General features: G+C 40.1%; 2 protein-coding genes across 3 annotated transcripts; one reads left to right on the top strand and one right to left on the bottom strand.

Annotated features, from left to right (window-relative positions):
- Positions 1–261: 261 nt before the first annotated feature.
- cyba.L (cytochrome b-245 alpha polypeptide L homeolog) lies at positions 262–12,054 on the top strand. The gene is given in 6 exon segments (NM_001093549.1): positions 262–357; positions 5,168–5,237; positions 6,128–6,202; positions 7,576–7,659; positions 8,360–8,441; positions 11,555–12,054. Coding segments are annotated over 6 exon segments (564 nt in total). The 5' UTR covers positions 262–299; the 3' UTR covers positions 11,750–12,054.
- Positions 12,055–19,453: 7,399 nt separating this feature from the next.
- Positions 19,454–26,239, bottom strand: il17c.L (interleukin 17C L homeolog). Of its 2 annotated transcripts, none has more exons than XM_041590211.1 (3): positions 25,437–26,239; positions 21,052–21,395; positions 19,454–20,782 (listed from the first exon to the last, which is right to left on the bottom strand). In XM_041590211.1, the coding sequence occupies exons 2-3, from the start codon at positions 21,363–21,365 to the stop codon at positions 20,545–20,547; spliced, it is 552 nt and encodes a 183-aa protein (XP_041446145.1). In that variant the 5' UTR covers positions 21,366–21,395; positions 25,437–26,239; the 3' UTR covers positions 19,454–20,544. The 2 variants fall into 2 exon arrangements, with proteins under 2 accessions (XP_041446145.1, XP_018113487.1); XM_018257998.2 differs by lacking the exon at positions 25,437–26,239 and adding an exon at positions 21,827–22,330.
- Between the last annotated feature and the right edge of the window lie 1,489 nt (positions 26,240–27,728).

Here is a 27,728-nt window from a genome sequence, read left to right as displayed (position 1 = left end):
ATAACTTTGACCTATCCTTAATGCACATTAGAAACAATAGAACTTGTACTGTACATCTTTACTGACCACATAAGGAGCAAGTAGCCACAATGTTGTTCTCCTTTGTTGTGCCTGAAAGCAAGGTGGGAGGGTGCTGCGTCTCAGCTGGAGAAGAAGGTGTGTATGAAGGAGGAGGCCTGTGTCCGTGTGGGAGGAGGCTGGATATGTATATCAGATACTGCTTCTTTTTTAGAGAAGGAAGTATTCCCTGTCTGTCTGTGTGAGCAGTGCTGTAGTAGGCTCCCTGGACGCCTCTGAAAATGGGACAGATAGAATGGGCAATGTGGGCTAACGAACAAGCCCTGGCATCTGGACTGAGTGAGTATTTACTTCTGAAAAGTGTCTATTCTGTGATGTTTAATGCAACTCTTTAACCACCAAAGAATGTCTGATGTGTGACTGCCGCTCTGCCAGTGTCATTAATTCATTAACTGGTTGTGTTCCAGGCTACCTAATCATCCAGATTGATGAACTACAGCTCCCAACCATTCCACTAACAGATAAAGTCTGTTGCTCGGTGATATTGGTTGTATTGTTAAATCCTAATGGCACTGGATAACATTGTATAATATGGTTAGGACTGCCCTGTGATTCCTTTAAAATGGAAAATGAATTAGCTCAGCTGCGTACCAGCATGAATGCATAGAAACCGCTAACAGTCCGCAGCACACGTAGCTATTTTCTGCGCAGTGGTCGTGCTTAGGCAGATGAGCGTGTTTAACTCCAGAGAAGTTGTTTGATGCAAGTTACCCAGTAATGAAATGAATGTGATATTAATATTTCAAAAAGGAAGTGAAATAAGGAAGTCGAAATAATCGAGAAGTGCCACTAAACGTATCACCCAACCCTAGGGACTGACACTTACTGTGGTGTAATACTACCTCAGCTATAAGGAAATATTCTTCTTAGTGACTGACAATAAGTGGACAGCCAGAAACCATTTGTAGCCTTTCCTGCCCTTCTTTATCCCCCAACACACATCAATATACAGTCTAAAGACCTGCTAACGCACAGTAATAACACTCAGTTTGGCTAAATTTCTAGGGGCATGCTCCCCAAATCTCACACTAACTGGTGTTTAGGATGAACACCCCTAGCCTTTGCCCCAAAAAGGTCCAGCCCCCACAGTTTGGAAACCACTGTGATACGATCCGGAGGGATTGAAGAACAGTAACCCAAAATGCTGTAGGTAAAGGAGAAATATTGTATTGTTCTCTATAGATTTCTATAACCCCTGTGCACTGTAGTGTGTCTGTAATGAGGGAGGCATGGCTAATTTACATCTACTTATTTTACAGTGCAAAGGTCACAAACTCTTCATTTGTGTTTAAAAAAAAAAAAAGGGCCAGGAAGACAAGAAAATGAAAATACTTTGTTTATATCTCAAAAAGCAGCTTTCTTGTTAGCAGCCGTTAAAGGGGTGGTTCACTTTTAGTATGCTATACACTGGGTAGTTCTACGCAACTTTACAATTGGACTTCATTATTTATTTTATTTATTTTTTTTGTTTAATCTGTTTTTATTGCAAGGGAAAGGCAATATAAATCAAGCATGACAAGTACTGAAACAAGGTCAACAATAAAGTTACACAAAAGCTCACATTTGGTACAGGTTATTATTCACAATATTCATGTTAGCAAATACAAAGTCATGAGAAGATCGTCTCAGCAATTATTTTTTTTTTTTTTTATAGCTTTTTGAATTATTTCTTCTAACTCTTTCCAGCTTTCAAATGGGGATCACTGACCCCATCTAAAAACAAATGCTCTGTCAGGCTACAAATGCATTGCTTATTGCTAATTTTGATGGCTCCTCTTTCTATTCAGGCCCTTTCCCATTCCAGTGGCTTGTTCTAATCAATGCATGGTTGCTAGGACCCTACTAACCAGATTGCTGAAATTGCAAACTAGAGATCTGCTGAATGAAAAGCGAAATAACTCAAAAACCATAAATAATGAAAAATAAAAAAAAAACAATTACAAATAGTCTCATAATACCAGTCTCTACATTATAATATAAATGAACTCAAAGGTGAACAACCGCTTGAAGGGTAGAAACTATATTGGAGTTTTCAAAGCAAACACACAAGGGGTCATTAATTATTAATTCAACAAAATTCAACTAGTGCAGCTAAACCCTATGCCTAATATAGGCAGTAAGGAGCTTGGAAGAGAGTAGAGCTTGGAAGAGAGGACATCTCTAACGTAGGCAGCAATTTATGCAAGTTACACAATGCAGAATGCCAAGTGTTATTTTTATAGTCTTTTTTTTGTACGTTGCATTCTGCATTGCACATGACCCGTACGATGTTTACCAGTGCATGATAACAATACATGATATTTAAATGTATACCCTGGTGGTTCTGACTTTTGAAACAACGCAGCAGAAACCATCTGACCTGCCAAGAAGCAGGCAAGGCTGACTATGGCTACATTATTTCAAAAGACAGAAACAGCAGTGCAGACAGAGACAAACAGATACAGGTAGCAGTTACATTAACGGTACACTTTAAAACCATTGAACCATTTTTAATGGATGAATACCCGAAGGCTGCTTTGAATTATAGTTTCTTTTATAATGCAACATTCTGTTTTTCAGTTTACATCCCCTTTATGTCAATAATGATCTTGTTTTTCTTGGCTCCATTCTGTATGCAGGTTTGTTAGCCGCCTGCTAGCGCAATTGCTCATTTTCAAGCAAGTAATTAAAGGGATACTGCCATGGGAAAAATGAATCAGTTAATAGTGCTGCTCCAGCAGAATTCTGCACTGAAATCCATTTCTCAAAAGAGCAAACAGATTTTTTTATATTCAATTTTGCAATCTGACATGGGGCTAGACATATTGTCAATTTCCCAGCTGCCCCAAGTCATGTGACTTGTGCTCTGATAAACTTCAATCACTCTTTACTTCTGTACTGCAAGTTGGAGTGATATCCCCCCCTCCCTTCCCCCCCCCCAGCAGCCAAACAAAATAACAATTTGAAGGTAACCAGATAACAGCTCCCTAATACAAGATAACAGCTGCCTGGTAGATCTAAGAACAACACTCAATAGTAAAAACCCATGTCTCACTGAGACACATTCAGTTACATTGAGAAGGAAAAACAGCAGCCTGCCAGAAAGCATTTCTCTCCTAAAGTGCAGGCACAAGTCACATGACCAGGGGCAGCTGGGAAATTGACAAAATATCTAGCCCCATGTCAGATTTCAAAACTGAATATATAAAAATCTGTTTGCTCTTTTGAGAAATGGATTTCAGTGCAGAATTCTGCTGGAGTAGCACTATTAACTGATGCGTTTTGGAAAAAAACATGTTTTCCGATGACAGGATCACTTTAAATAAACTCAATTTGATTATTTTGCCTCCAGTAAGGATTAATTCAATCTTAATTGGCAGGATCCCTTTAAGCAGCTTTTTTGACATGCAGAGGAAGAAGCTGTTGCTTCAGAGTGAAGAGATAGTCTTGAAGCAATATCCTGGCCAGGGTTAACTTCCACTTAGAGACAAGAGCACCGGAAACCCAAAGGAAAGGCTTTTGAAAGAAGTGGGACGTGCAGTGTGGGGGGTTTGCTTGCGTTAAGGGCTTTAAAACTTCAACTTCGACCATTCGCCATCTAAAACCTGCAAAATTGCTGTTTTAGCCTATGGGGGACCTCCTATCGATTCAAATACAGCCTATTCACCCGCAGAATGAATTTCGGTTGGTCTTTTTTTTATTCGAACTTCGAAGTTATGGGAGTTCAAAAAAACCCTTGATAAATCTGCCCCTATGTGTATAATAGCAGTTCTATATAAGACCTTAATTAAAGTTATTTTGCATTGTTACAACTCACCCCTAAATCAGCATTTTCTTTTCAGGGCCCCCTGCTTCCTTATATGGCTGTATTTAAGCAAAAGCTTAAATACAGATTGATGCTATGTGACATTTTGAACATTCATTGGGATATGCAGTACATAAAGGATCCTATAACATGTTAAAAGATTTAAACAGAGTTTCTATTTGTATTTACATTGTGTAAAGATTCTTTGGTTGCTTCATGATGCCTTAACAAGCTGCAGTGTTTCTGATTATGTGTATGTGTATATGTGTATATATGAGCAGTGGGCTGTGTTTGGAGGGGTTGAACTTGATGGACTTTGTTCTCTTTTCAACCCAAATCAACCTTGTATCTATGTAATTTGATTTTTTTTTAAGGGCAGAGGCACACACTCAGATTCGGGGAGATTTAGTCACCCGGCGATAAATCGCCTCTTCTTCGGAGCATCTAATCTCCCCAAACTGTCTCCCGCCGGCTAGAATCTAAACCGCCAGCAGGATGGCACTCGGAACACTTCATTTTTCGAAGTTTCCGGGCGACTTCAGAAAACGAAGCGCACCGTTTGCCATCCCGCCGGCGGGAGGCAGTTCGTTAAGATTAGTCGCCCCAAAAAAGAGGAGATTTGTCGTTGGGCGTCTAAACTCCCCGAATCTGAGCGTGTGCCTCTGCCCTTAGAGACACAACCTGCATATGATCAGACAGTAACAGAGCACAAAATAGAAAAAGCACAAAGGCAGAGTGAATAGAAATCCAAGCACAAAGCAGTCTAGGAATCTTTTTTTATTAGCCAAACATAATACTGACCTTTTCTTCTCTATTCTTTTGTGATATGAAAACTTTCATATCCCTGTGTTTGTCTTAAACTTACTTACAATATACTGTGCAAACAACTTATCGGGTGACATGGTACTACGTGCAAGGTGTATCCCAGCCCGTTAACCCTTGCTGTCCTTAGACTGGGTCATGTACCCACAGTGATAGCGATGCCAACTTAGTCTCGGCATTGCCATTTTATATGTGTGAATGCACTGTGAAGGCAACAAATGGCATGGATTTACCCCACAATGTTAGAAAAGGGGTGTAAGGCAGCAGCAGGTGTGTGATGGTGGTTGTACACTGAACAATGGATTAATAGAAACAAATGTGAATGGGTGGGAGACAATATGACAGGTGTTCACTTACTGCTGTTGTTTGTGGAGGGATACTGGCCAAAGGGAAACCACCCATAACACTTTTTGTGCTTGAACTTTCTTTGGACAGAGCTTACAATACCGTTGTTTATAATTCCTGTATTTCTCTCTTTTGCAGTTCTTCTTGCTGGAGGCATTATTGCAGTGGCCGGGCAGTTTAAAGGCTGGGAATTTGGAGCATATGGCATGTATCCTTCTATGGCCATCAAACTGTCAATCATGTCACACATTCATTTGAGTGGCTGAAGAGTTTACACTAAATAAGAACACTGTGTGGGGAGGGATACAACAGGGATGTTTATGTGCTGAAACATAAACACCGGAAAGCATTTGAATAAGTAGTGATCCATGGCTCCCTGTGGAAATCAGCTCTAATCAGATCTTCATTGGAGGGGCTACTCTGTAACACAAAACTTATCTGAGACCTTCCCAAATAGTTTCCTTTTATCCAGTGCGTCCAGTTGCTTTGTGATTACTAGTTACTAGTAATTACAGTATCTCTATCCAGCTAATCTGTGTGCTGCCGAAGTTAATTGTAGGGTACTTTGTAAAGTATAGAAATGGTTACATTGACTATTTCTTTGGAAGAGTTCATTTACACTGTGATCAATCAGTTTCTCTTTGCACTAGTAATCTCCTGACCAGGGTAGAATAATCTACTTCAATATATTGCCATGTGTATTTTTGATTGGAAGATGCTTTGATGTGTTGTTCTGGTAACGTCTCAGCTCACAGTTAACTACATGTACATTCTATACTACGTACATTACATACTACTATTGGATGCTGGTTTATTGTGCTGTTATTTACAAAGCAGTTACAGTTCATGAGTACATGATATATTAGATGAGTGCAGCCTCTTATAATGCAGATACTGGGTAGGGAAAGCAGGTGGCTAATGTATGAAACAAGTAGGGAGAATAAAAGAGAAATGAAACAGCAGGGGGATTTCCAGTTACTAAGCTTCATAATTCTGACAGGCTTTACTACAAAGTCATTTAGTATAATTACAGCCAAGTTCTTGGATAGGGGTGGCCAAAAATTGTTTGTACAAAGCATCCTTAACTTGCCCTTTCAGTGCTGCTGGTGCATTCATCACTCTGCTGGAATATCCACGAAGCAAGAGAAAGAAGGGCTCCACAATGGAAAGATGGTAAGGCTGAGTATCCATACAGCATAGCTGGTCAATCAGGATGGAAACGTATCAGCTGAAAATATGGATTATGTCCCCTAGTTTGTTGCCCTATTGGTTATACATGTGCAATGGCTGGAAGGCAGTGTGCCTGTATACGTCATATTCTGCTCTATACCCACTATCCAGAACCCTCAACCTGAACTACAGAGACATAACTAGACATTATTGGGCCCTACAATACATCTACATACGAACAAACCCAAACCACAATAAGCTTCCTATAGGAAAAAAAAAATATGATGGTATTAGGTAGCCAATAGCACAATGCAATGCAGATCTGCTGCTTAGCTGTGGGAAAACCAATCCATGACCTACAACCTGTGTGCTAATCCCTTTTCAATACTGATCTCCCATAGGTACAAAAGCTACTGTGTGTGTAGTGAGTAGGGATGCACTGAATTCACTATTTTGGATTCGGCCGAACCACCAAATCCTTTGCAAAAGATTGGCCGAATACTGAACCAAATCTGAATCTTAATTTGCATGGAGTGGGAAGGGGAAAACTATTTTTACTTCCTTGTTTTGCGACAAAAAGTCACGCAATTTTCCTCCCCGCCCCATATGCAAATTAGGGTTTGGATTCGGTTCGGCCAGGCAGAAGGATTCGGCCGAATCCTGCTGAAGAAGGCCGAATCCCAAACCAAATCCTGGATTCGGTGCATCCCTAGTAGTGAGTTTATATCATATTCATTTCTTTAAATTGTAAGACAAAGAAACAGTGCATTCATGCTGTCATTTCCATTTGCTTTTACACGACACAACCACTACTTTCCCTATTGCTACTTGTGAAAGACAAATCTTCTATTGCAGTCTCTGCATGGGGTAGTTCTATCAATATCTACATCATATACAGTGTTATTAACAGGAGGGCGGAAAGACACATGATGTTGGTACCCTGCGGAAGATTTTGGGGGATTTTATTAGAACTGAAACACAATATTAACTGCCTACTGTTTTTCTCCAAGGGACCACTCTGTTGCTTACAACCCATGAAGGGCGCCCTCTCTTGCATACTTAAACTGACCCTCATGGGTTCCTCAATCTTATAAACAAAACATGGCATGTATTTAACTGTGCTACTGATGTGAACATTAGATATTCAGGCTCAGGTTGTTTGCACTAAAGGGCCTTTGGTTTGCTGCCATTGCTGCCATTGCTACATGGAAAGCACTCAATTCAACTTTCCCAAGTACTTCTGTAAAACCTACAGTGCCCCAGGCTGTGGCTATGAGCAGTCTCAGTGTTGTGTGCTTGACATAGAATTGACATTGATTCGCTGTGTGAAATGTGTGTTGTGCAATGTTACTGACTATTATTCTTGTCTTTCACAGTGGTCAGAAGTACTTGGCAGCTGTAGTTAAAGTTTTTGGCCCCCTCACACGAAATTACTATGTCCGTGCCATCCTCCATGCAGGGTAAGTGTCAGTGCCCAAGATGTCTCATTAGCGATGGGTGAAATTGTCCCATTTTCGATTTGCCTTGAAATTCGAGAAATGGCGAAAAATTAGCGAAACATGAGATTAGGTGCCCGTGTCAATTTTTGCGCCAGTGTCAAAGTCGATGGGTGTCTGAATAATGTTGACGCACAACGGTTTTGACGCAAATGACTTTTCTGATACTCGTCCAATTTTTTTTACTTTTCACAGCAGTTTTGCAAATGTAATCGCCAGTGGCGGAACGCGGAAATTCGCTGTGAATTTGAGCCTACCGAATTTATTTGCCCATCATTATGTCTAATCCCTACCAGATAGGATTTTCTATTTTAGTCCATGTGCCAACAACAGTCCATGATATTTAACAGTCATTGTTTCCCAAAAAGTACTTGTGCAAGCACTTTCGTCACATTCATGTGTTAACAAATGGTCAAATACACCCCCCTCCTGCCCTGCCTGCTTGTTTCATAATCAGCTTAATAACGTATTACTACTACATTACTCATCTACCCTTACTGATACTGGCAAAATTCAATTATATTCAACACATTGATGGCATCTGAAAAATGGCAGAATTTGTTGCCAGATAATGGCCGTCTTACATTGGGTGCCTTGACTAACTGGATATTAATATGTTGTTCAACTTGAAGATATTATCAATCATTTTTTTTTTGCCCAACAGACTGGCAGTACCTGGAGGGTTTATACTTGCCACTATCTTGGGCACTGTGTGTCTTGGCATTGCAAGCATTATTTACTTTCTGGTGAGTCTTGGTTAACAGTAATCTTCAACTGAAAATAAAATACTGATGATTTCTCTTCTTTTCCCAAAAAAGTTCTTAATTCTTCCATAGGAAGTCAATTAGTGGGCATCATGATCTTTTATACATAGTGGGCAGTGAGGAAATAGTCCTGTTACAATCAGGCCCGGATTTGTGGAAAGGCCACCAAGGCACGGCCCTAGGGCAGCAGGAATTTAGGGGGGCGGCATGCTGTCCAACCACATTGGTTTGGAAGTCCAAGGGCTACTCATGACATACAATAGTTTTTTAAATTTCTTGTGCATCAACCCCCAGTGCTCCCGACCTGATGATGAAAATTTGTGCATGTGGGGACAAACGGAGAAGGGTTGCCCGCTATGTAAATCCGGCCCTGGTTACAATAAATTTTTTAGAAAGTAACAATCACTTGGGGTGCCAAAAGTTAGGCAACCCCCCTATGATTGTAACCACTTATCTGGTATCCTGGACCAGGGTCTTAGCAAGCACCACAGAGCGATCCTCTTCTTATTTCTTCAGTGCAGACACATGGACAGTAAAGTGAAAAGAGCGGGTTGTTCACCTTTGAGTTAACTTTTAGTATGATGTAGTGAGTGATATTCTGAGACAATTTGCAATTGTTTTTTTTTATGCTGGTGCTACAGAAATAAATGTTAATAATAATAATAAAAATAATAATAATAATAGGGTCTAAATGACCCTAGCAACCATGCATTGATTTAAATAAGAGACTGGAATATGAATAGGAGAGGGTTTGACATTTGCAGCCTTACAGAGCATTTGATTTTTAGATGCGGTCAGTGACCCCCATTTGAAAGCTGGAAAGAGTCAGAAGAAGAAGGAAAATAAATTAAAAAAACATAAATAATGAAGACCAATTGAAAAGGATTAGCCATTTTATATCATACCTAGGGTGGTGGCAGACAGGGAGATTAGTCGCCCAGCGAAAAATATCTTCTCTACTTCAGGCGACTAATCTCCCTGAAATGCCTTCCCACCGACTAAAATACGAATCACCAGTGGGATGGCATACGAATCGCTTCATATTTACGAAGTCGCCCGAAGTTTCCTCATGAGGCAACTTGGAAACACGAAGCGATTTGTAAGCCATCACACCATCGATTTGTATTCTTGCTGGCCACCACCCTAAATGTTAACTTAAAGGTGAACCACCCTTTTAAGATTCTGCTTTTCACTATACTGTGCATGTGCACCTGTGTGAAGAAATAGGAAGCAGGAAAAATATTGCTCTGTGGTACTTGCTTAGAAAAACTCTGGTGCAGTTTTCTGCTAACAGCAGCCCAGGGTGTCAGGTAAATAAATTCTGGTGCCTAACTTTTGGCACCCCCAGTGATTGATGACTTTCTTTCTCTTTTAAAAGAGAACCCCATCTTCCTGCATGGTCAAACTTTATTACAGATGCAAGAATAGGGTTGCAGTTGCTTTTGCAAAGAAAAGCAAATTGGTGGGTGAAATTAGGGGGCAGAGTGATGATGTTTAGGGGGCAGGGCGCAGATTGCCAGACTCCTGCATCATTCAGCGCAGGGTCCTGTGCAGCTTTCTGACTCCCGACAGGCATTTTTGAAGTGGACACAGTTTGTGTAAAAACCGGGCTCACTGGTTCAAAACCGGAGAGGTGGCAAAAGAACACTCAGCAGTAAGAATCCTGCTTCAAGAAATTGTTCAGTATAAAAATAAAAACTGGGTAAAAAGATGTGCAAAATAAGAAATGTATCTAATATAGTTATTTAGCCAAAAATATAATGTATAAAGATTGGAGTAACTGGATGTCTAACATAATAGCCAGAACTCTACTTCCTGCTTTTCAGCTCTCTTGGTTTCCACTGATTGGTTACCAGACAAGGACAATTTTTAAAGGAAATTGCATACTTTTGCATCCCTCCCAACTGGCCCGTTCAGCTTTTTTTCAGTTCAGCCCGCATTTTAAATGGTAGAGTGAATGATTGGCAGTGTAATATAGAAATAAAATGTAAACCATAAAAATCTTGACAGAATCCCTAGCAGGTCTCTTGGGAGAACTGGCACCTTCATCAGCAAAACTGTAATAACACGTAAAGCATGGGCCCTAAAAGCCCCAGAAATGTGTTTAGACTTTTCATAACCTGCCCAATTTCTTAACATGGACGTGGTATTTAAAGGGTGTGGCCACAAAATGAGCATGGCCAAAAAAATTTTTGCCCCACTACGCGAGGTAGAACTTTTTATCTCTCTCTTTCCGATTTTCAAATGTTGGGAGTTATGCTTTTGGATTTGCACACTGACAGGCGGATGCCATGCTTATTAGTCTCCTTATTGCCCTGATCAGTTGTGCAAAGAGCATAAATGACTGGAACTGTGATTCCTCTTCATCTGCTGATGCATCCTGCACTGGCCAACATGGTTCACTTGCATGTTTAAATCTGCTGACATCTACAGTATATGGATATTGGTCTGAACCAGAAAGCCAACATACTGTACATGTACAGCACATATCTGTATGGGTATGACCTTAACCCTGGAGAATGAGCAATGAGCAACATTTTTTTAAGAATACAACCCTGTTGGGTTACTACAGCTCTTTGCATGCCATAATTCTTGTTCATATGCTGGAGTACACTGGAACTTTAGTCCAAAAACTTGTGAGGACAGTATAGTCAACAGTGTCCTATTCTTGGCAAAATTCAACTTTTTTTTTTAATTACTTACCTCCAACTGCTGACCTTTTCCAGCTTTCAAATGGGGGAACTGACCCTGGTAGCCAAAGAACTATTACTATTACAATGTTATTGTTTTTGTTACTTTTTATCTCCTATTCATATTCTAGTATGGATCATTCAGAATCCACAATAAATAAAAAATGAAGACAAATGTCAAAGATTGCTATCTATATTATACCAAAATCATGTAATGGTAAGCTACCCTTTTAACATGAATGCTGGTCAGTCAGTTGGAGTGGCCGTGTGAATCATTTATATGGTTAAAGGTTGTTTAAATACATACATATATATTGGGTTTATTGGAAGCTAGTGCGGTGTGTTAGGTGTTTGTTAATTAACTAGAGATCAAGTTAAAAACAATGAATTTTCTTAAACCCGCAGGCAGCCATCCGTGGGGAAGAATGGCGTTATATGGAGAAGCAAGCAGAACCAAAGCCAAGGCCCGGAGAAACAATTAAACGCCCTCCAGAGAACCCGCCCCCGCGCCCCCCAGCAGAGGTGCGAAGGAAACAGGTCGATGAGGTTTCTGCGGAAGGGGGCCATGTTAATCCTATTCCCGTCACAGATAATGTATGATGACCTTTCCCTTCTGCATTCATTCATACTAAAGAATTTTTCTTGTTGCTCACAACCACCATGTATATAATATAGTCATTAAAGATGGTCTAGCTTTTGTATATACAGTATTTTTAAACATGTGATTTTATAAACTGGATTTCTCAGCCTTGCCTGCCGACCCTTACTACAATAAGTAGACACATATCTGTCCTCTGTGTGTGCGTGCAGTAATAGAGTGGAAATAAAGCTCTACAACGGCCATGTTCCTGGATGTTATAACATTTCTAGCTGCTTTAATAATAAATATATACCTTTTACTAGTATAACTGTGTGGCTCATTTTTGTATATACTGTATGTGATTATTAAGGGGGAGCCTAAAACTCTTTTTTTGTGGGAATGAAGGTTTCCAGCCAGTGGGGGGTATAGGACACACCGGCCCAACAGGACAACAGGAGAACTTCCAGCAGGGCACAAGTAACAGTTGGCTCTCCTGCCTCTCCAAATTCTTCCCTGCCTGCTGCATTGCCAGGGTCACAAAAACCGTCTACCTCCTGCCCGTTCTCAGTATATCATGTTACAAACGGAGGGGGGTTGTGATCTGATGATTTATAAGACAACACTATTTGGATGGATTTCTGGTCGGCCATGTGTACCTCAGTCTGAAACATTCCACTGATTCCAGTTCATAAAATGGCAGCATTCACTCCTCCAAAATATTTGTTCTACACCTGCTCCATATAAATGAGCCAAGTATATGCAACAGATATATAAATGCATTCATAAAACTACATATGCAAGATATGCTTTAGCAAGAGCTATTTCCCTTGGAGTATGTTTGGTACAACCTAAAACAACATTCTTCCCAGTGCAGCCTTTCTGCAAACAAAGACCAAGCCCAGTTGCATTATTCCACCAAGAGGCATTTATTATTATTATTATTCTTCATTCATAAACTGTAGCACCAACATATCATTCCCATCAGTCCCTGCCCCAGTGGAGCTTATAATATAAAGTCCCAATCACATTCACACACACTATGGCCAGTTTAATCGGGATCCATTATATTTATAGACCGCTTTTTTCCTTGCAAACGTTATACCCATTTCATAGATATACACAGTAATAATCATACAACTCAAGTTTGCTCCTTTAAACTCGACCCTGCCGCTGTGTTCCTACAATTCCAGAATCATTTCATCCAACCCAATTGTGGGCAATGTGTCAAAATATAGTTATGGGATCTGTTTCTGGAAACCCATCATCCGGAAATCTCTAAATTACAGGATGGCCATTTCCTATAGACTTCATTTTAATCAAATAAATAAAAAAACATAAAATGATTTTTTTGTCTCTGTAATAATAAAACAGTACTTTGTACTTGATCCCAACTAAGATATAAGTGATCCTTATTGGAAGCAAAGCCAGCCTATTGGGTTTTTCTTAATGTTTCAGTTATTTTTTTTAATAGTCTTAAGGTTTAGAGATTGACATTACAGAAAGTTCAATTATCTGGAAAATCCCAAGTCCCAAGCATTCTGGATAGCAGGTCCCATTCCTGTACATGCAATAGAATTTGCACTTTGTCACAAATTGGATGCAATTGCTCTGAAAATGTCCGGGTGCTGTAATTCCTGGTGGTGGGCAGAAGAATAACATCTGCACCCAGTTCTTTAGGTACAATTCTACTGGGCGTATTGATGCTGGTCACTGTGGGAATCCTAGAGCTAATTCCAGTTTGAAGGTGGTGATAATGCTAAGATCCCCCCAGAATCAATTTGTGAACTTGTGCGATTTAGAACAGGAGGTGAGACAGATACACCTGTGCTAAATGGAGCTTGTCTTTGTCTAATTGGGCTTATTCACAACCATAGCTGCGTTTGTGCTAAAATAAACACAGTCATTATCCAGAAAAGGCAGTCTCCCATAGACTCCATTATACAGTGTAATCAAAAAATCCAAATTTCCTTTTTCTCTGTAATAATAAACCAGTACCTTGTACTTGATCCAAACTGAACCTTTATGGGAGGCAAAACCAGCCTATTGGGTTTATTTAATGTTTACATGATATTCTAAAAGACTTAAGGTATGAAGATCCAAATTATTGAAAGATCCATTATCCGGAAAACCCCAGGTCCTGAGCATTCTGGATAACAGGTCCGATACCTGTACTTGCATCCAAACACACTTCTTGCATTTGTGTTTATTGGCACCAAGTACCATTGCACCCAGACAGTCTGTTTCAAGTCTGTGATGGAAGCTCCGGAGCTTCCAGTGTCTCCAGCATCAATACAAGCAGTAGAATTGGCTGCAGACATTATTATCACTGTGAACACTGGAAAAGACATCAAATTTTCAGCATGGCCAATCTGTGTAAAAACATAAGAGCAATTGCCTCTCCCACGAGTTTGACACAACTTCCCCTTCCCACCGTGACTGCAATTAAGTTAGAATTCCTACAGAAAAAACTGGTCTAAAGAAGAATCAATAGCAAATTTTGCAATGAGTTGTGAAAGGAGACATGCAAATTAAATCAAAATGACCTTTAATCAAACTATGCACCCATAACATGCCTTGCTCACAATCCTTAAAATAAGTATTTTCGGGATTTCTCCCCATGCTTCTAGCTTGCAAATATTGGTGGGCAATCTGTCCCTGTCAGCCTCTCACAGCTAATCATTTTAGTAAATAATAAGCCCCAGACCTACGCACATGTCTGAAAGTGGCCACACGTGCCCAGATATGTATGGACAATTTTAAAGGAGAACTAAACCCTAAAAATGAATATGGCGAAGAATGAGGGGACCTGACCAAATGTTTGACTGTAGAGAATAAAAGGGCACTCAACCATAAGAAAGTAAAGCAGGTTCTTGGAGAAAACCTCCAAGGAGGAAACATAGCGTGCAGCCAACTGCAATGACACTTGCTAGCCAGCATTGGTGTTGGCCAACTTAGTTGGGTCAATTGGTCACACCAGTGATGCAACAAGTTGACAGTGATTTAGCATTGGGGAGTTGTCCTCAAACAATTGCTGGCTAAAGTTGATGCCTTGAATTTAACCTAAGCTCATTACACTTCCCAGCTGCTCACCACGGCCAATTCCAAGTAGAAAGAAAACGGACGTTTGGAAGCCAGATAGAAAGTCATTGTCTTATCTAGCCAATAGGTGGCAGCACAGCATAAATTTCTTTCCTTGTTTGCACATTTTTCCATGTTCTGTTTTAGGACTTTATTTGCCATGCACGTTGAAGGAGGAGAATTTGTTGTTATGAATTATAGTATGCTAAAAGTAATATCCACTGGGGGGCTATGGTGTGATATTGATCCAATTTCGGAACTCTCTGTCGAGGTCTGATGTAGGCAGACACAGACTGGCAATCTGTGAATTTTGGCAAATGCCAGAGGAGCTGCTGTAAGATGCCACAGATAGCCACTATTTAGTGGGCTGGTGGAGGGCGGTTTGGGCCTCTATGTACTTGAAATGCCAGGGCCTATTTTAAATCCTGGTCCAGACCTGGAAGTAGGGTAGCCTGTGTACACCCTTACAAATACCTCCCAACATTTTGAAAATAGAAAGAGGGACAAAATTTGGACTATGACCATTTTGTGGCCATAAAATTTGGCAGGTTACAAAAGTGTGAACACATTTCTGTGGTTTTTATGTGTTTTGCCAATGAAGGTGAATTGCCCTTTAAGCTGTGAGTTTAAGTTCTCACAAGAGACCTGCTTATCTTTTATTGTTACAAAAGTATCTAAGTATCTGTTCTGGGCTCTCTGCCAAAAGCCAATTATGTTATTTACTTTGTATCTTTTTCTGGCTGTTTAGTGCAGGAGATAAAGTCGGGACATTTCAGTAACAAACCTGGGACTGTGGGTTGAATCGGGACTGTCCCACAAAAAACGGGACAGTTGGGTGGTATGCTTACATAAAGAATTAAAAGTCTGAAGACTACTTCTTGGTGTGTCCAATTGACTCCCCCCTGATAGTGTTATGCTTCTCTATGGGGGGAATTCACAAAAGTGGAGACAGAGGTTTGTGAATTTGGAGGGAGATTCAACATTTTTCTCTCCAATTTTATTTTGTCTCAATATCACCACTTTTGTGAATTCCCCCCAATGTGTATTGCATGCCTGTTTCCATGTACAGCATATGGGTTGTTTTGTTCGTTTTTACATGTTAAAAACAATAAATTTACCTTTAAGGGCAAAGACACACGTAGAGATTTGGTGAGATTAGTCGCCCAACGAAAAATTGCCTCTTCTTCGGGGGACTAATCTCCCTGCAATGTCTTCCTGCCGGCGATTTAGATTCTAGCCAACGGGAAGGCAGTTCGGGGAGAGACACACGTGGAGATTCAGGAAGATTGAGTAGTGTATTCACCATCAATTCTGCATGGATAGGTTTGTCAAACGAATAATATAGTGGTCCTGGTGTCTCAACAGTACTATTATGGGATATCTGATATCCAGGTCCAGACTTGCAATCTGTGAGTTCTGCCAAATGCAGGGCTACTGTAAAAAAACCATAGACACTGACTATTTATTGGGCTGGTGGGGGGCAGTTTGAATCCAATATTTTGAATCCCAGTCTGAAGCTACGGATATCATTCAAGAGTACACCAGTGGTATGATGGATTGTGAAGGATTACTCACATGACCTGTTCAGAATATTATCCTCATTGGCTAATGATGAAAGATTTTTTTTCCCTGTACACTGTATAATCCATAACATTAGTGGAAACGATGACTGTGCTGTATTTATGAAAAATGCACAAGCCTAAGTGTTCTGCTATGAAATGCAAAGGCCTGTCCCTATTGGTGAAAAGTCATAATAATATGGTAGATACCATAGTAATATATGCTTTAACCCATAGTAATATGGCATATACTTAACTACAGGCCAATTCTTGTATAGAGAACAGGTTTTAAAGATTATGGGTCTGGACCTTATAAATATAATAGACCGGTTTTTCAAAATAATGTTTTTGCATTGTATTAAGGTTGTGCTTTTTTTAACATTCATGACATTTTGCCAAATGTATTCAGATTGACATTTATGAAAACTTCCCTGACTGTCAGGACATGTTTATCAAAGCTGGTAGCTGTGTCAATTCATCAGTAAGTGCGTAAGTAGTCAAACACATTTATGATCTCTGGGGTATTAGTGCATTGTGGTTTTCAGGAGCAGCACTGAGTGCTAACGTCCATCGGGCTCATTGATCCCCAATCTAAATCACATGCCAGCATTTATTGTGTTGGGATTGGTAAATTATTATTGATTCTTTACAGGCACAGATAAAGTTGTTAATGATTTACTGAGTGGTAACTATCCTTTGATAATGGTGAGGTCACACGGGGCATTTTTACGTTGTGTTGTTAAAAACGCGTGGCCGATCGTAAATACACAAATGAAACCACATGCGCATGATAATGTGTGTTTTTCAGCATGTAGTTTTCATTTCCCAACATGCATTTCTGTTTTTTCTCATTCCCGACAATTCTGCTTGGAAGAATTTTAGTAAAACGTTTGTGGAAAATAAGCCAAGCAGAAAAGCGATTTACATGCAAAATGTATCTGGACTCATAGTCAATACGCATAGAAATTATGTCACCAGCATGCAACGCTGCAATCCGTCTCGCAAGAGTTTGGCCGTCATATTGAAAATACGCTGCTTATTTCAGAGAAGTGTATTTCCAAACCTGTGGAACCCATAGAGTTCAATAATATGGCGTTTCCTTGGTGTATTGGCATGAAAAAACACAAATACTGGCATCTTGTGGCAGATGGCTCGCAAACGCCCAGTGGGGATTGCTATAATGCATATTACATTCATTTTAGCAGGGCTTCATTTTGTGCATATTTACGAAAGATTCTGCAGTTTTAAAAAACAATGTAAAAATGCCCCATGTAACCTCGCCCTAAAGGAGCCAACAGTGCAGGGAAACAGACTCCAGTAGATCTGGATTGTAAGCAGGTCATGTAGTAGCATGAATGCACAATGTGTCTATAGTTATTGCAGAGTCGATGAAGCATCTGGCACAAGACAGCACACTCCTTACCCCACTGCCATAAATGTTGTTCAAGGTGGGTTGAATAAAGCAGGAATTAGTATATACAACAGTAACGTAACTACAGGGCACAGGGCCCAGATCTTTTCGGCAGATTTGCTTTTCTGAGAACCACTGGCAGGCCTGAGGGGGTGCACCCCCTGCACCCCCGGTAGTTCCGCCACTGATATCCAAGTATTTACCATGGGCTCCACACATTGAATATATAAAGGAAAGAAGAGGAATAGAGCATATATAAAAATCATCCGATTACTATTACATTCCTTTTTGGATGATTATTTAGGGGGTTATTTACTAAAATTTTAATTTATCTCATTGTCCCAATAAAAAAAAAATATTGGGTAAAAATATTGGGTTTCATTCATGTATAAACGTTATTTTAGAAGAGTTAAAGGAGAACTAAAGCCTGACTAAAGAAGTAGGCTAGAAATGTTGCACATTATGTTTTGAGCTTCTGTACCAGTCTCCAAAGATGCCCCAGTAGCTCCCCATCTTCTTTTCTGCTGATTCACTGCACATGTTCTGTGCTGCTGTCACTTACTGAGCTTAGGGACCCACTCACAATATACAGTACACATAGAATATAAATGTCACAATATAAGGCTGATTAGTAATTAATACAGATAATTACTACATGTCAGCACAGAAACCAGTGCAACTAGCATCAGAGTTTAATAATCAGCCCTGTAGCATCAATTTATATTATAGGCCAACCTCATTTTCTGCTTGATAATTTGCGTCAACCCCTAAGCTTAGCTTCTCAATAGCTGCTCAGAGCCCACTGAACATGTCAGTGTTACAGACACTTTCCAAGATGGTGACCCCCTGTGACAAGTCCTGGATCATTGCTTCTATTGAGAAGCTGAAACTTTAGGCTAGTGCAATCAGTGCAGTTTATAAAATTTGACATTTTAGCCATATTCATTTTTAGGTTTAGTGCTTCTTTAAGGTATGGAGATCCAAATTACAGAAAGATCCCTTATCCAGAAAACCCCAGGTCCGAGCATTCTGGGTAACAGGTCCCACACCTTTACCATCGTGTTTATATAACTTTATATACTTTGTTTTGCAGTGTGTATATATATATACTAATTGCAAAACAAAGTATATAAAGTTATATAAACTAGAAAGAAGTTTTGCAAGTGTGCAACCTACATGATGGTACAAGTATATATATATATATATATCCAAGAGTGAAGTAAGAGTTTATATGGAGTATAGTTTTTTCTGTAGTGCATTATCAGCCAGTTTTAAGTAATCTCAAGACATACCAAATTATCCTCATAATTCTTTTACCTTTCATCAAGATGTAGGGCTTGGACCATTAATAGGAACCCAGGCCACCTCTTCATAGTTTACAGTTTATTGTAAAATAGCCAGAATAGTAATTAAGCGGAGGCATTTATTTAAGAATCCTCATATACAATGGGTCTGCATCTGTATAATGCACGAGCAGCTTGGAAGGAATTAAATATTTTATTCCCCCTTTCTCTGGTAATCTTATTAAAAAGAGCTATTGTACCTGGTCAATTATGAGAGAATTTGATTTCCTTTATTATATTTACTGCATTTAGAAGAACATCTATTCTGTACTTATACTTGTACTTGTACTATAAAATATACTTGTCCTTGGCCCACATCTGAAGACTTTTCATTCAATCCTGCTTACATCTCTGTAACGTGTATCTTATCTGTTATTCTAATGTGTTAAGGCTCAGTAAAAGCAACAAATCGATAGGAAAAACAACAACTTTATTTTACCATTTTTCTCCAAAACAATGAAAACATACAAAATCTCACCACCACATGTGGGGCAGGTTCCAATCAAGTAATATTGACATAATGTACATAGTCAGACACACACATTGGCAGACGTACAATGCAACAAGTAGATCATGATGACATTAAAATAAAACAAATAACAAAACGATTGTCATGAATTTATATATATATATTAATGGTACAGGCCAATCGGAACCCGCTTTCCAGCAATGGCAAAAAGAGATCATAAAAGTCGTATTTTCTCTCTCTACCTGCCATTTAATCCCATAAGCCAATTATTGGAGAAGCAAATTCAAAATTCAACCATCACAAAATAAATAACATCGATCTTTGCAGGACTGCAATAAATTATTTAAATATTATATAAATAAATAGCAATTTGTGCAACATTAAAAAAACTAATTCATCATTTTACAACATTTTACTTTAAAAAAAGGGCTTGGCCCGGTCCATATACAAGCGTTTCAATGAATAAATATTATTATACGATATTACGCTATTTCATATTGTTAGAGAATATGTTTGTGGATTTGAAATGAAGCTTTGTTCTTAAATGTAATTGGCTGCCTTTTGTTCATATGATGCCTATCTTGGCCTTGGAGGAGGCCACAGGTTGCCTACATTGCTCAGAGCGGATACCTTCCATCCCTGAGCATCTTATCATATTTACATGTGAAATCAACAGAGCAGCCTAAAATGTTTTAGACATTGTCCAAATAGGTTTTATGAAGCCAAGTTAGATTCTTCGTCAGAATTTGAAATGACCCTAGTCCTTCCTATAATATAAAACATTCTATACCGTCAGAATCCTTCCTTGGCCGCATATCTCAAAATGATCAGAAACACAACCTTAAATGTTCTAGAACAAACAAACTTATTGTGACACAGTCACAACACGGTGGGATGAATATAAGTGTAGGAAACAGGACTCCATGGGAGTTTTCAAATTCCTACTCGGTCCTCTTTAATTTCTAGGAATGACACAGGTACATGCCACGGGGACCTTGATATATTCTAGCTCAAACATGTAACTAGTAGAACTGTATGGGCATTTCTTCTTGCGTAGGACCAACATGGTCTGTTCCACTGACACCGAATTTAATGAAGAATCATCTTTGCCGGTATCTACATTTATGCATCCTTTGCACAAGCACTGAGCAAACGCCAACTTCTGTGGATAACGGTTTTCATCATAATCAATCCTGTAGCAAAAAAAAATAAAGACATTAGCGATTGATTGGCTTGATCGAAGGCTTGGTTAAGCATTAAGCTGAAGGACCCTAAATTTAACATCCCCAGCAGATTTCCATTAGTACATACTAAAGTTCTGAGTTTTGCTTGCCAATAAATTCCCTTAATAATCGATTTTTTTCCCCTTTTTTTTGTAGAACTGCTATGAAGCTGAATTAGCTGAATCCTAGACCCCAATACAAATGTGTATGGCATTCTAGAAAGGGAACCAATTACATACCTGTATGACCATGGTGAAATAGATCTGCGAGCAAGAGGGTCACTTCCACTTTGTCCAATTGGGGTTGAAGTTCTCAGGTTTGGGCAGCCATCCTCTGGCTGTCCTCTGCGCTTCCTACTCCTTTTGACTTCAGTATCCTCCAGTGTCTTCACAAGGTGTACGGCTTGATGATGATCCCAGTACATGTTCCTTCCAGCAGCTTGGTGCACAATATCTTTAAATGATACTTCCAGCTCATCATTAGTGAAGCAGAACGTGTGGGGGTGGTGGGGGTGGTGGTGGTGCCTTCTAGGGCTGGCCTCAGAGATGAACATAGAAATGCTGAGAAGCAGTCCCAGAATCCACTAGAAAAAGAAAAATTAGAGGATTAGTTACATGATTTAGCGCTTATAGTCTGAACTGACTCAGCTCCAATAACAGTATAACATAATTTCACCAGACCCCCTTCATCCATCTTTTGGACCATATTAATAAATGACAGATTCCCTGTGGTATAAATGGTCTATTTAGATAAATATATAACGGGTTAGTATACAACAGGATTCCAGTGTTTCTAGTATGGTATAAGAGCTTAGGATGTTACTATCAAGCCAAAAAGTCTTCTTTTCAGTTCCCATGGCCAGAGGTACACAATAGAAAGAGAGTTTCCAAGATCCTGCCAGCTCAGCATTCTGCCTGTGTTCTACTGTACAGCATCATGCACTATATCATCTATAGAAACGCTTTATCTCCACTGCTTTTGCCTGTAGACAAGGTGCACAGAATGTGTCCTTACCTTTGCACTCAGGTAATCCATTGTAGCAGAGCCTGAATATCTGGTTCGCTTGCTGGGAAGAGTTTTCTGAGTGATTCAATCTGATCTACAAAACCTGCACAGGCAGCATTTATACCTGGATAACTACCTGTGTAACCACTCCCCTTGGACCGTGGAAAATCCAGCCCAGCCTACTGTAAACGTAGAAGGAAGTTTTATTCAGACTTCCTTGTAAACTTGGATCATATCTGAGCTGCACGTTTATACTTTTATAATGATATGTATAGGGAGAGAGATCTGGTGAAGTCACAAATCTTTATTTTGTGTAATATCATCCAGTCCTGTGTACGACATTGGACTGAATTTCCAGCACCTTATCTCTGGACTGGAGTTTTACAGTAGATATGAGAACTTTTAACTCTCCGGCTGCCACATTATGTTGGATCAGAGGTTAAGAATAAAAAGCACTAAGCTTTTATGCCATCATTTTATTAGCATAAATAATTAGCAGAGACTTACATAGAGATCTTATTAGAGTATTAGACAGCAGCATTGAAGGATCCAATTAGGGTCAGACTGGGCTTCCAGAGCATCTCCCAGTGGGCCCCAGACATTTCACCTATACAATACCTATATAATACCTATAACCATGAGTGTCCGCAGAAAATGTTTCAGTGGGAGAGGTAAGCTAATATCTGATAGGGTAGCAGCCCATTGAAGATTAACCTATTCATGACAATGCAGAAAATTACCTAATTAAGACTTGCCTTGGGGTGGGAAGTATAAAAATGTTTTTGTGTTGTTGGGAATTACATTTACAATTTATTGGAAAAAGCTGGAGAAGTCAGGGTGGGACAACTGCCCCCTCTTACCCCCTTCTGCAGACACCCATGCCTATAACATCTAGTGCTATCACACAAAACAGTCAATTCTTGTGAGAGTGAGTCCTGGATGCCACATGGCCACTAGGTAGCTCAGTTCAAGACTGGATCCAGCCCTTGCACATCAGTGAGCCTCATGGGTTAATGGATCTGGCTGCACTTTATTCACAGATAGCAAAATTGCAATGGATGCACCTAATTCAGGATTCAGCCCTTCTGCTACCTCAACTTCTGGCCCATCCACCTGGCAAAATTCAGCCTCAAACCTGCTCATATCCATATATGGATATGAGCAGGGTTGGGGGGGGTGGTGTGTGTGTGTGTGTGCCTGCGGCATGGCATCGCCTGAAGTTTCCTCATGAGGCATCCAGACACTCCTCAAAGGCTTTAGGAGGCATCTAGAGGCTGTTACATTTGCAAAAGGAGGCTCAATTAAGTATTGATGTAATAACTCTGATGGGGTGCCCAAATTTATGCACCTGCCTAGTTTTGTTATGATGCATATTGCATATGAGAAGGCAAATAATTAAAAAACTATTAAAAAGAAAAAATGAACAAGATTGCTAGATTTTGGCGTGCGGTGGTTAAATGTATGAGTGATGACTTGGAGCTGCCTCAAGTCCTCTCTCCTGAAGCCTGTCTTTTGGGAGTAGTGGGGGATATGGTTCCACAAATTCACGTTAGAATTTTGTATCGTACTTTGCTGTTCTATGCTAAAAAAGCCATCATACTTCATTGGCTTCAGCCCGCACCTCCCTCAGTCCAATATTGGATTGCCTTGGTTAACCGCACCTTACCACTTATTAAACTCACTTATGAAGCGCGTGGCTCCTCAACTAAATTTGAGAAAATCTGGGAGAGATGGCTTGAGGTATATCCTAACCCTAATGTTCAGTGATTGCTTTGTTTCAAACCTGTCCTTGATGACCGTACTGTTTTATTGTACTGCCTGCTATCATATATTATGTGGACTGTATGTTTTTTGATCACACGTGTCTATTTGATATGTACTGATATGTCAATTTGCCTTTTGCTGAATAAAAGTAAACTAAAAGTAATGAAAAGAATTAGCCAGTCTATAACATATCTTAAAGTCAACCACCAATTTAATTACAAGTAGCTGTGGATAATGGTATAATGTGCATGGCTGGGAAATATAGTAGATTCTAAACTGATAACAGTATTGTCATTTAATTCCATTCATAGTTTATCTAACAAGCTAAAAGAGGCACCTGATAGTTGCAACATCCAACTAATGAAAGGAAAGATTTTATTTTGCAGATTTTTGGAATGTTGAAATTTCCATACAGTCTTGCCTTTTTGCAAGTTTCAGGTCTAATTATAGCTACCTGCTTCTTGTCTGTTACTACTCTGTGACAAATAGCTTTGGGGCTGGATTCTGATTCTGGCACACCCACAGAGAATAGCAATGTGCAACAATTCACTTATTGAATCATACTGGCTGATGTCACTGGGAAACGTAACAGAACTACATGGGCAGCACAACAGGATGGGGAAAGGCAGTAATGTAGAAATATGGCATTCGGACTGGAAACTCTGCTTCTTGAGTAAATATTTTTAGTATAATTAGTTTCCTGCAGAGCAGTAGTAACACAGAGGACCCACAGAGGAGCGGGCAGTAGACATGCCACAAAATGATACCATTGCTGGTGCCAGCCTATGCCTTGCAATCTGGTTGATGCACTCTGGAAATGATGCATCCCCTATAAATGTGACCCTTGAAACAACATATTTTTAAATCAAAGGCACCTTTCAAAATGGCATATTTCAGGGCATGTTTCATGGAATAATATGGTGGTGCAGTGGTTATCTCTACTGCACTGGGGCATTAGGTTTGATTCAAGTGACGGCACTATCCGCAATCAGTTTATATGTTCTTCTCATGCTGACTTTTCTCCAGGTTCTCTGGTTTCCTCCCATATTCCAAAAACTTTCAGACAGGTTAACTGGCTCCACATAACATTGACCCTAGTGTGTGTGAATATGATAGACCTTGTACACTGGGGCAGTGTAAAGCACTGTGGAATGTGTTGGCGCTCTATAAATAAATCATAATAATAATAGTTTAGGGATGCAGAACTGCCATGTTCAGATAAGGGTGAAGTTTTTTTAACATCTGGAAATATGTCAAGGCGACCTTTTGGAACCTTGTTATAAGCTAATTGGATCGCCTTGATTAAATTTGGAAGACAGTGGTGGATTAATGAGGTGTGGGACCCCTAGTCTACATCCACAGGCCCCCTTCTAGGCTACTGCTGGGTCCAGATGTGTGCAGATTCAAGGTGGACACAGAAGTGCGAAAGAAAGAAAGAAAGAAAGAAAGAAAGAAAGAAAGAAAGAAAGAAAGAAAGAAAGAAAGAAAGAAAGAAAGAAAGAATAATAATTGAAAAAAAGCTAGCTGGGCCCCTGACCACACTAAGCCCTTAGGCTATAGACTAAAGGGCCTGTGCTTTGATCGCCCATGGGCGATAAGTAAATATGGCAACTGGAAACAATTTCAATTCCCACAGCAATTATACAATATACTCCAGTTATTCAACTATATCATATTTACCATGGTTTCTCAGAAAATTCTGAAAATGTATCCCATTTCACAAATACACACACGTATTTCACTCTTGCTTAACTCTATACATACATGCCTAAAGTCATTCTGTGTCTCCTTCTAGGTTCACCTTTACTGGAAAAAGAGAATGCAGAAAAAGAAGCCAACATGGCACCATTCTTACTTTCTACATGGCACCATCTTGCTGGGAACTGGAACAGAAGTCTATAGTGTTGGGTTGGACAGCCAATGAAACCACTGGATGCGGAGAAAACTCTTCAATTTTGCCAGCAAGTCATGCAAATCAGAAGGAAAAAACAAGAGGGTACACTATCATACATAGGTGCAATGTTTCTCCAGTGCAGTAAATTAGCTCCTCTTTACAATCAAAAATATAATTGCAGAGGAAACCTGCACATGTTTCAGCCATTAATGCTGTATACATTGCAAAGTAAATGATAATGGCACAAAGCAACTGTTCTCCTGACCTTGGTCTCCCATCTGCAATCTCCCAGGTACTGCAATTCACCTGGAGTCTCAATTGATGGCAAAATATCACCTCTTGTGTTCTGAAAATCATATTGCTGTGTGTTTTTGGAGATATTAGGAAAAGCCTCAATTATCTAGTATTACAATTTATCAGTAACATTTGTAAAGACCATTTCTTACACACAATGCTGAGGTTGGCAATGGAAAGAATTTGTAGTAATGATAGAAATTCAGTGTGTATGGGCTAAGCACAAAAATGTGCCAGCTGGCATGTGCCAAAATCCTTTACACACTGTGCTTACCTATGCTTTAATTTTGCACCTACAAAATCGTGTGCAATTGTAAGGCTTGTAAGAAATCAATGGGCCCCGTACAACAAAAATTTTGGGGCCCCAGACACCACCCCATATACAGACCACTCCACCTCACAGTCAAAATACCACACACACATCAGCGCTAAAACGGTAACCCCCCCACACACACAAGTTATAAAAAGTTATTGATGGTCAGGGCCCCCTTATAAATACTGTGGTGCCAGGGCACCCCTATAATTTTAAAAAAAAACATTGGCGCCAGGGCCCCCCTTGCAAGTTAAAAAAAAATTGGGGCCCCAGAGAATATTTTTTTTTTAAAAATTGGCGCCAGGGCCCCCATAAATTTTTTTTAAAAAAAACATTGGCACCAGGGCTCGAGATTTTTTTTAAAAAAAAAACATTGGAGGCAGGGGCCTATAGACTATTAAAATAATACATTGGTGGACGGGGTTTAAAAAAATAAAAAAACTCACATTGGTGTTCAGTAGAACTGAACGTGTGACTTTAGGACTTTAAATTTGGCTCCTTTCGTGACTTTGGGTATTTTCGCCACTTCAGGACTTTAATTTCAGCTCGCTTCGTGACTTCAGGTCGTTTTGCAGCTTCGTTACTTCAGCTGTTCGGCTTTTCCGGACTTCAGGAGAGGCGGCACGGCTTTGGCGCTGTCAAGGGGGGCCTAGCTGTTTCAAAAAGTGCAACACAGCTGGGCCCCCTTTTCAGGCCTGGTACACTTGTACCCCTGTGCCCCTCTCATGGCGGCCCCGAATATAGGTGCCCCGTGAGGACTTAATTCATATACAGCTTCAATAAATATTGGTAAAACATTTTAGGGTCCTGACATTTTAGGGTCCTGAAAAAGTAATTTGTTGTGGGGTCCAGTAATGAGCTGTGATTGACTATCGATAGCCCCTATGTGGACTGGCAGCCTACAGGAGGCTCTGTTTGGCAGTACAGTACATGTAGTTTTTATACAACCAAATTTTGCCTCCAAGCCTGGAATTGAAAAATAAGCACCTGCTTTGAGGCCACTGAGAGCAACATCTAAGGGGTTGGTGAACAACATGTTGCTCGTGAGCCACTGGTTTGGGACCCCTGTTCTAGCATAACCTGTTCCCATCAGTATATAGTACATTTTGCAGCAACTTTCAGTTAGACACATTGCTGCTTTTGGGTACTGAGGCCCATGCCCAATCTTTGTGCATATTTCTGCCACCAATCACAGATGGTAAAAGCAAACATATCACTTCGATCTTCCAAAGTTGCCTAAAGTTATTGCCAATCAGTGGCAGAACTACCATGGGAGCAGGGGGTGCAATTGGGCCAGGGCCCCCCGGCAACTCGCGCACTGCCGATTTCCGGCCGCATCGGCCGATTTCGGCTCAAATAATCTGGTATGGAGGGGGGCGGGGGCCAGGCGGCACGTCCCGCACCAGGGCCCACCCCCCTCCAGTTACATTACTGTTGCCAATGAAGAATAATTTTCAGGCAATTTATCACCCACAGCCATGAATTTTTATCGCAGGCAACAAATCTCCCCGCCAGCCACTGCCCTTAGTGGTTGCTGTTTGTCCAGCAAAGTTGTGTAGATCACTCCGTCTGTTTCTTGATATAGAGATGTTACTGAAAGGCTGCGGACTTGGCATGGAGCTGAGATGAGTTCAAATCTTAACTAA

This window comes from Xenopus laevis, chromosome 4L (genome assembly GCF_017654675.1).
Source record: "Xenopus laevis strain J_2021 chromosome 4L, Xenopus_laevis_v10.1, whole genome shotgun sequence".
Lineage (NCBI taxonomy): Eukaryota > Metazoa > Chordata > Amphibia > Anura > Pipidae > Xenopus > Xenopus laevis.
The sequence above is the reverse complement of the archived record's forward strand: the minus strand, read 5'-3'. Positions and strand labels throughout refer to the sequence as shown.

Coding starts and splice junctions, on each gene's coding strand:
- il17c.L (XM_018257998.2), bottom strand. CDS start 21,847: ATGGATTACCTGAGTGCAAAG. Junction 21,396..21,826: donor TGGATTACCTGAGTGCAAAG/GTAAGGACACAT, acceptor TTCTTTTTCTAG/TGGATTCTGGGACTGCTTCT. Junction 20,783..21,051: donor ATTTCACCATGGTCATACAG/GTATGTAATTGG, acceptor TTTTTGCTACAG/GATTGATTATGATGAAAACC.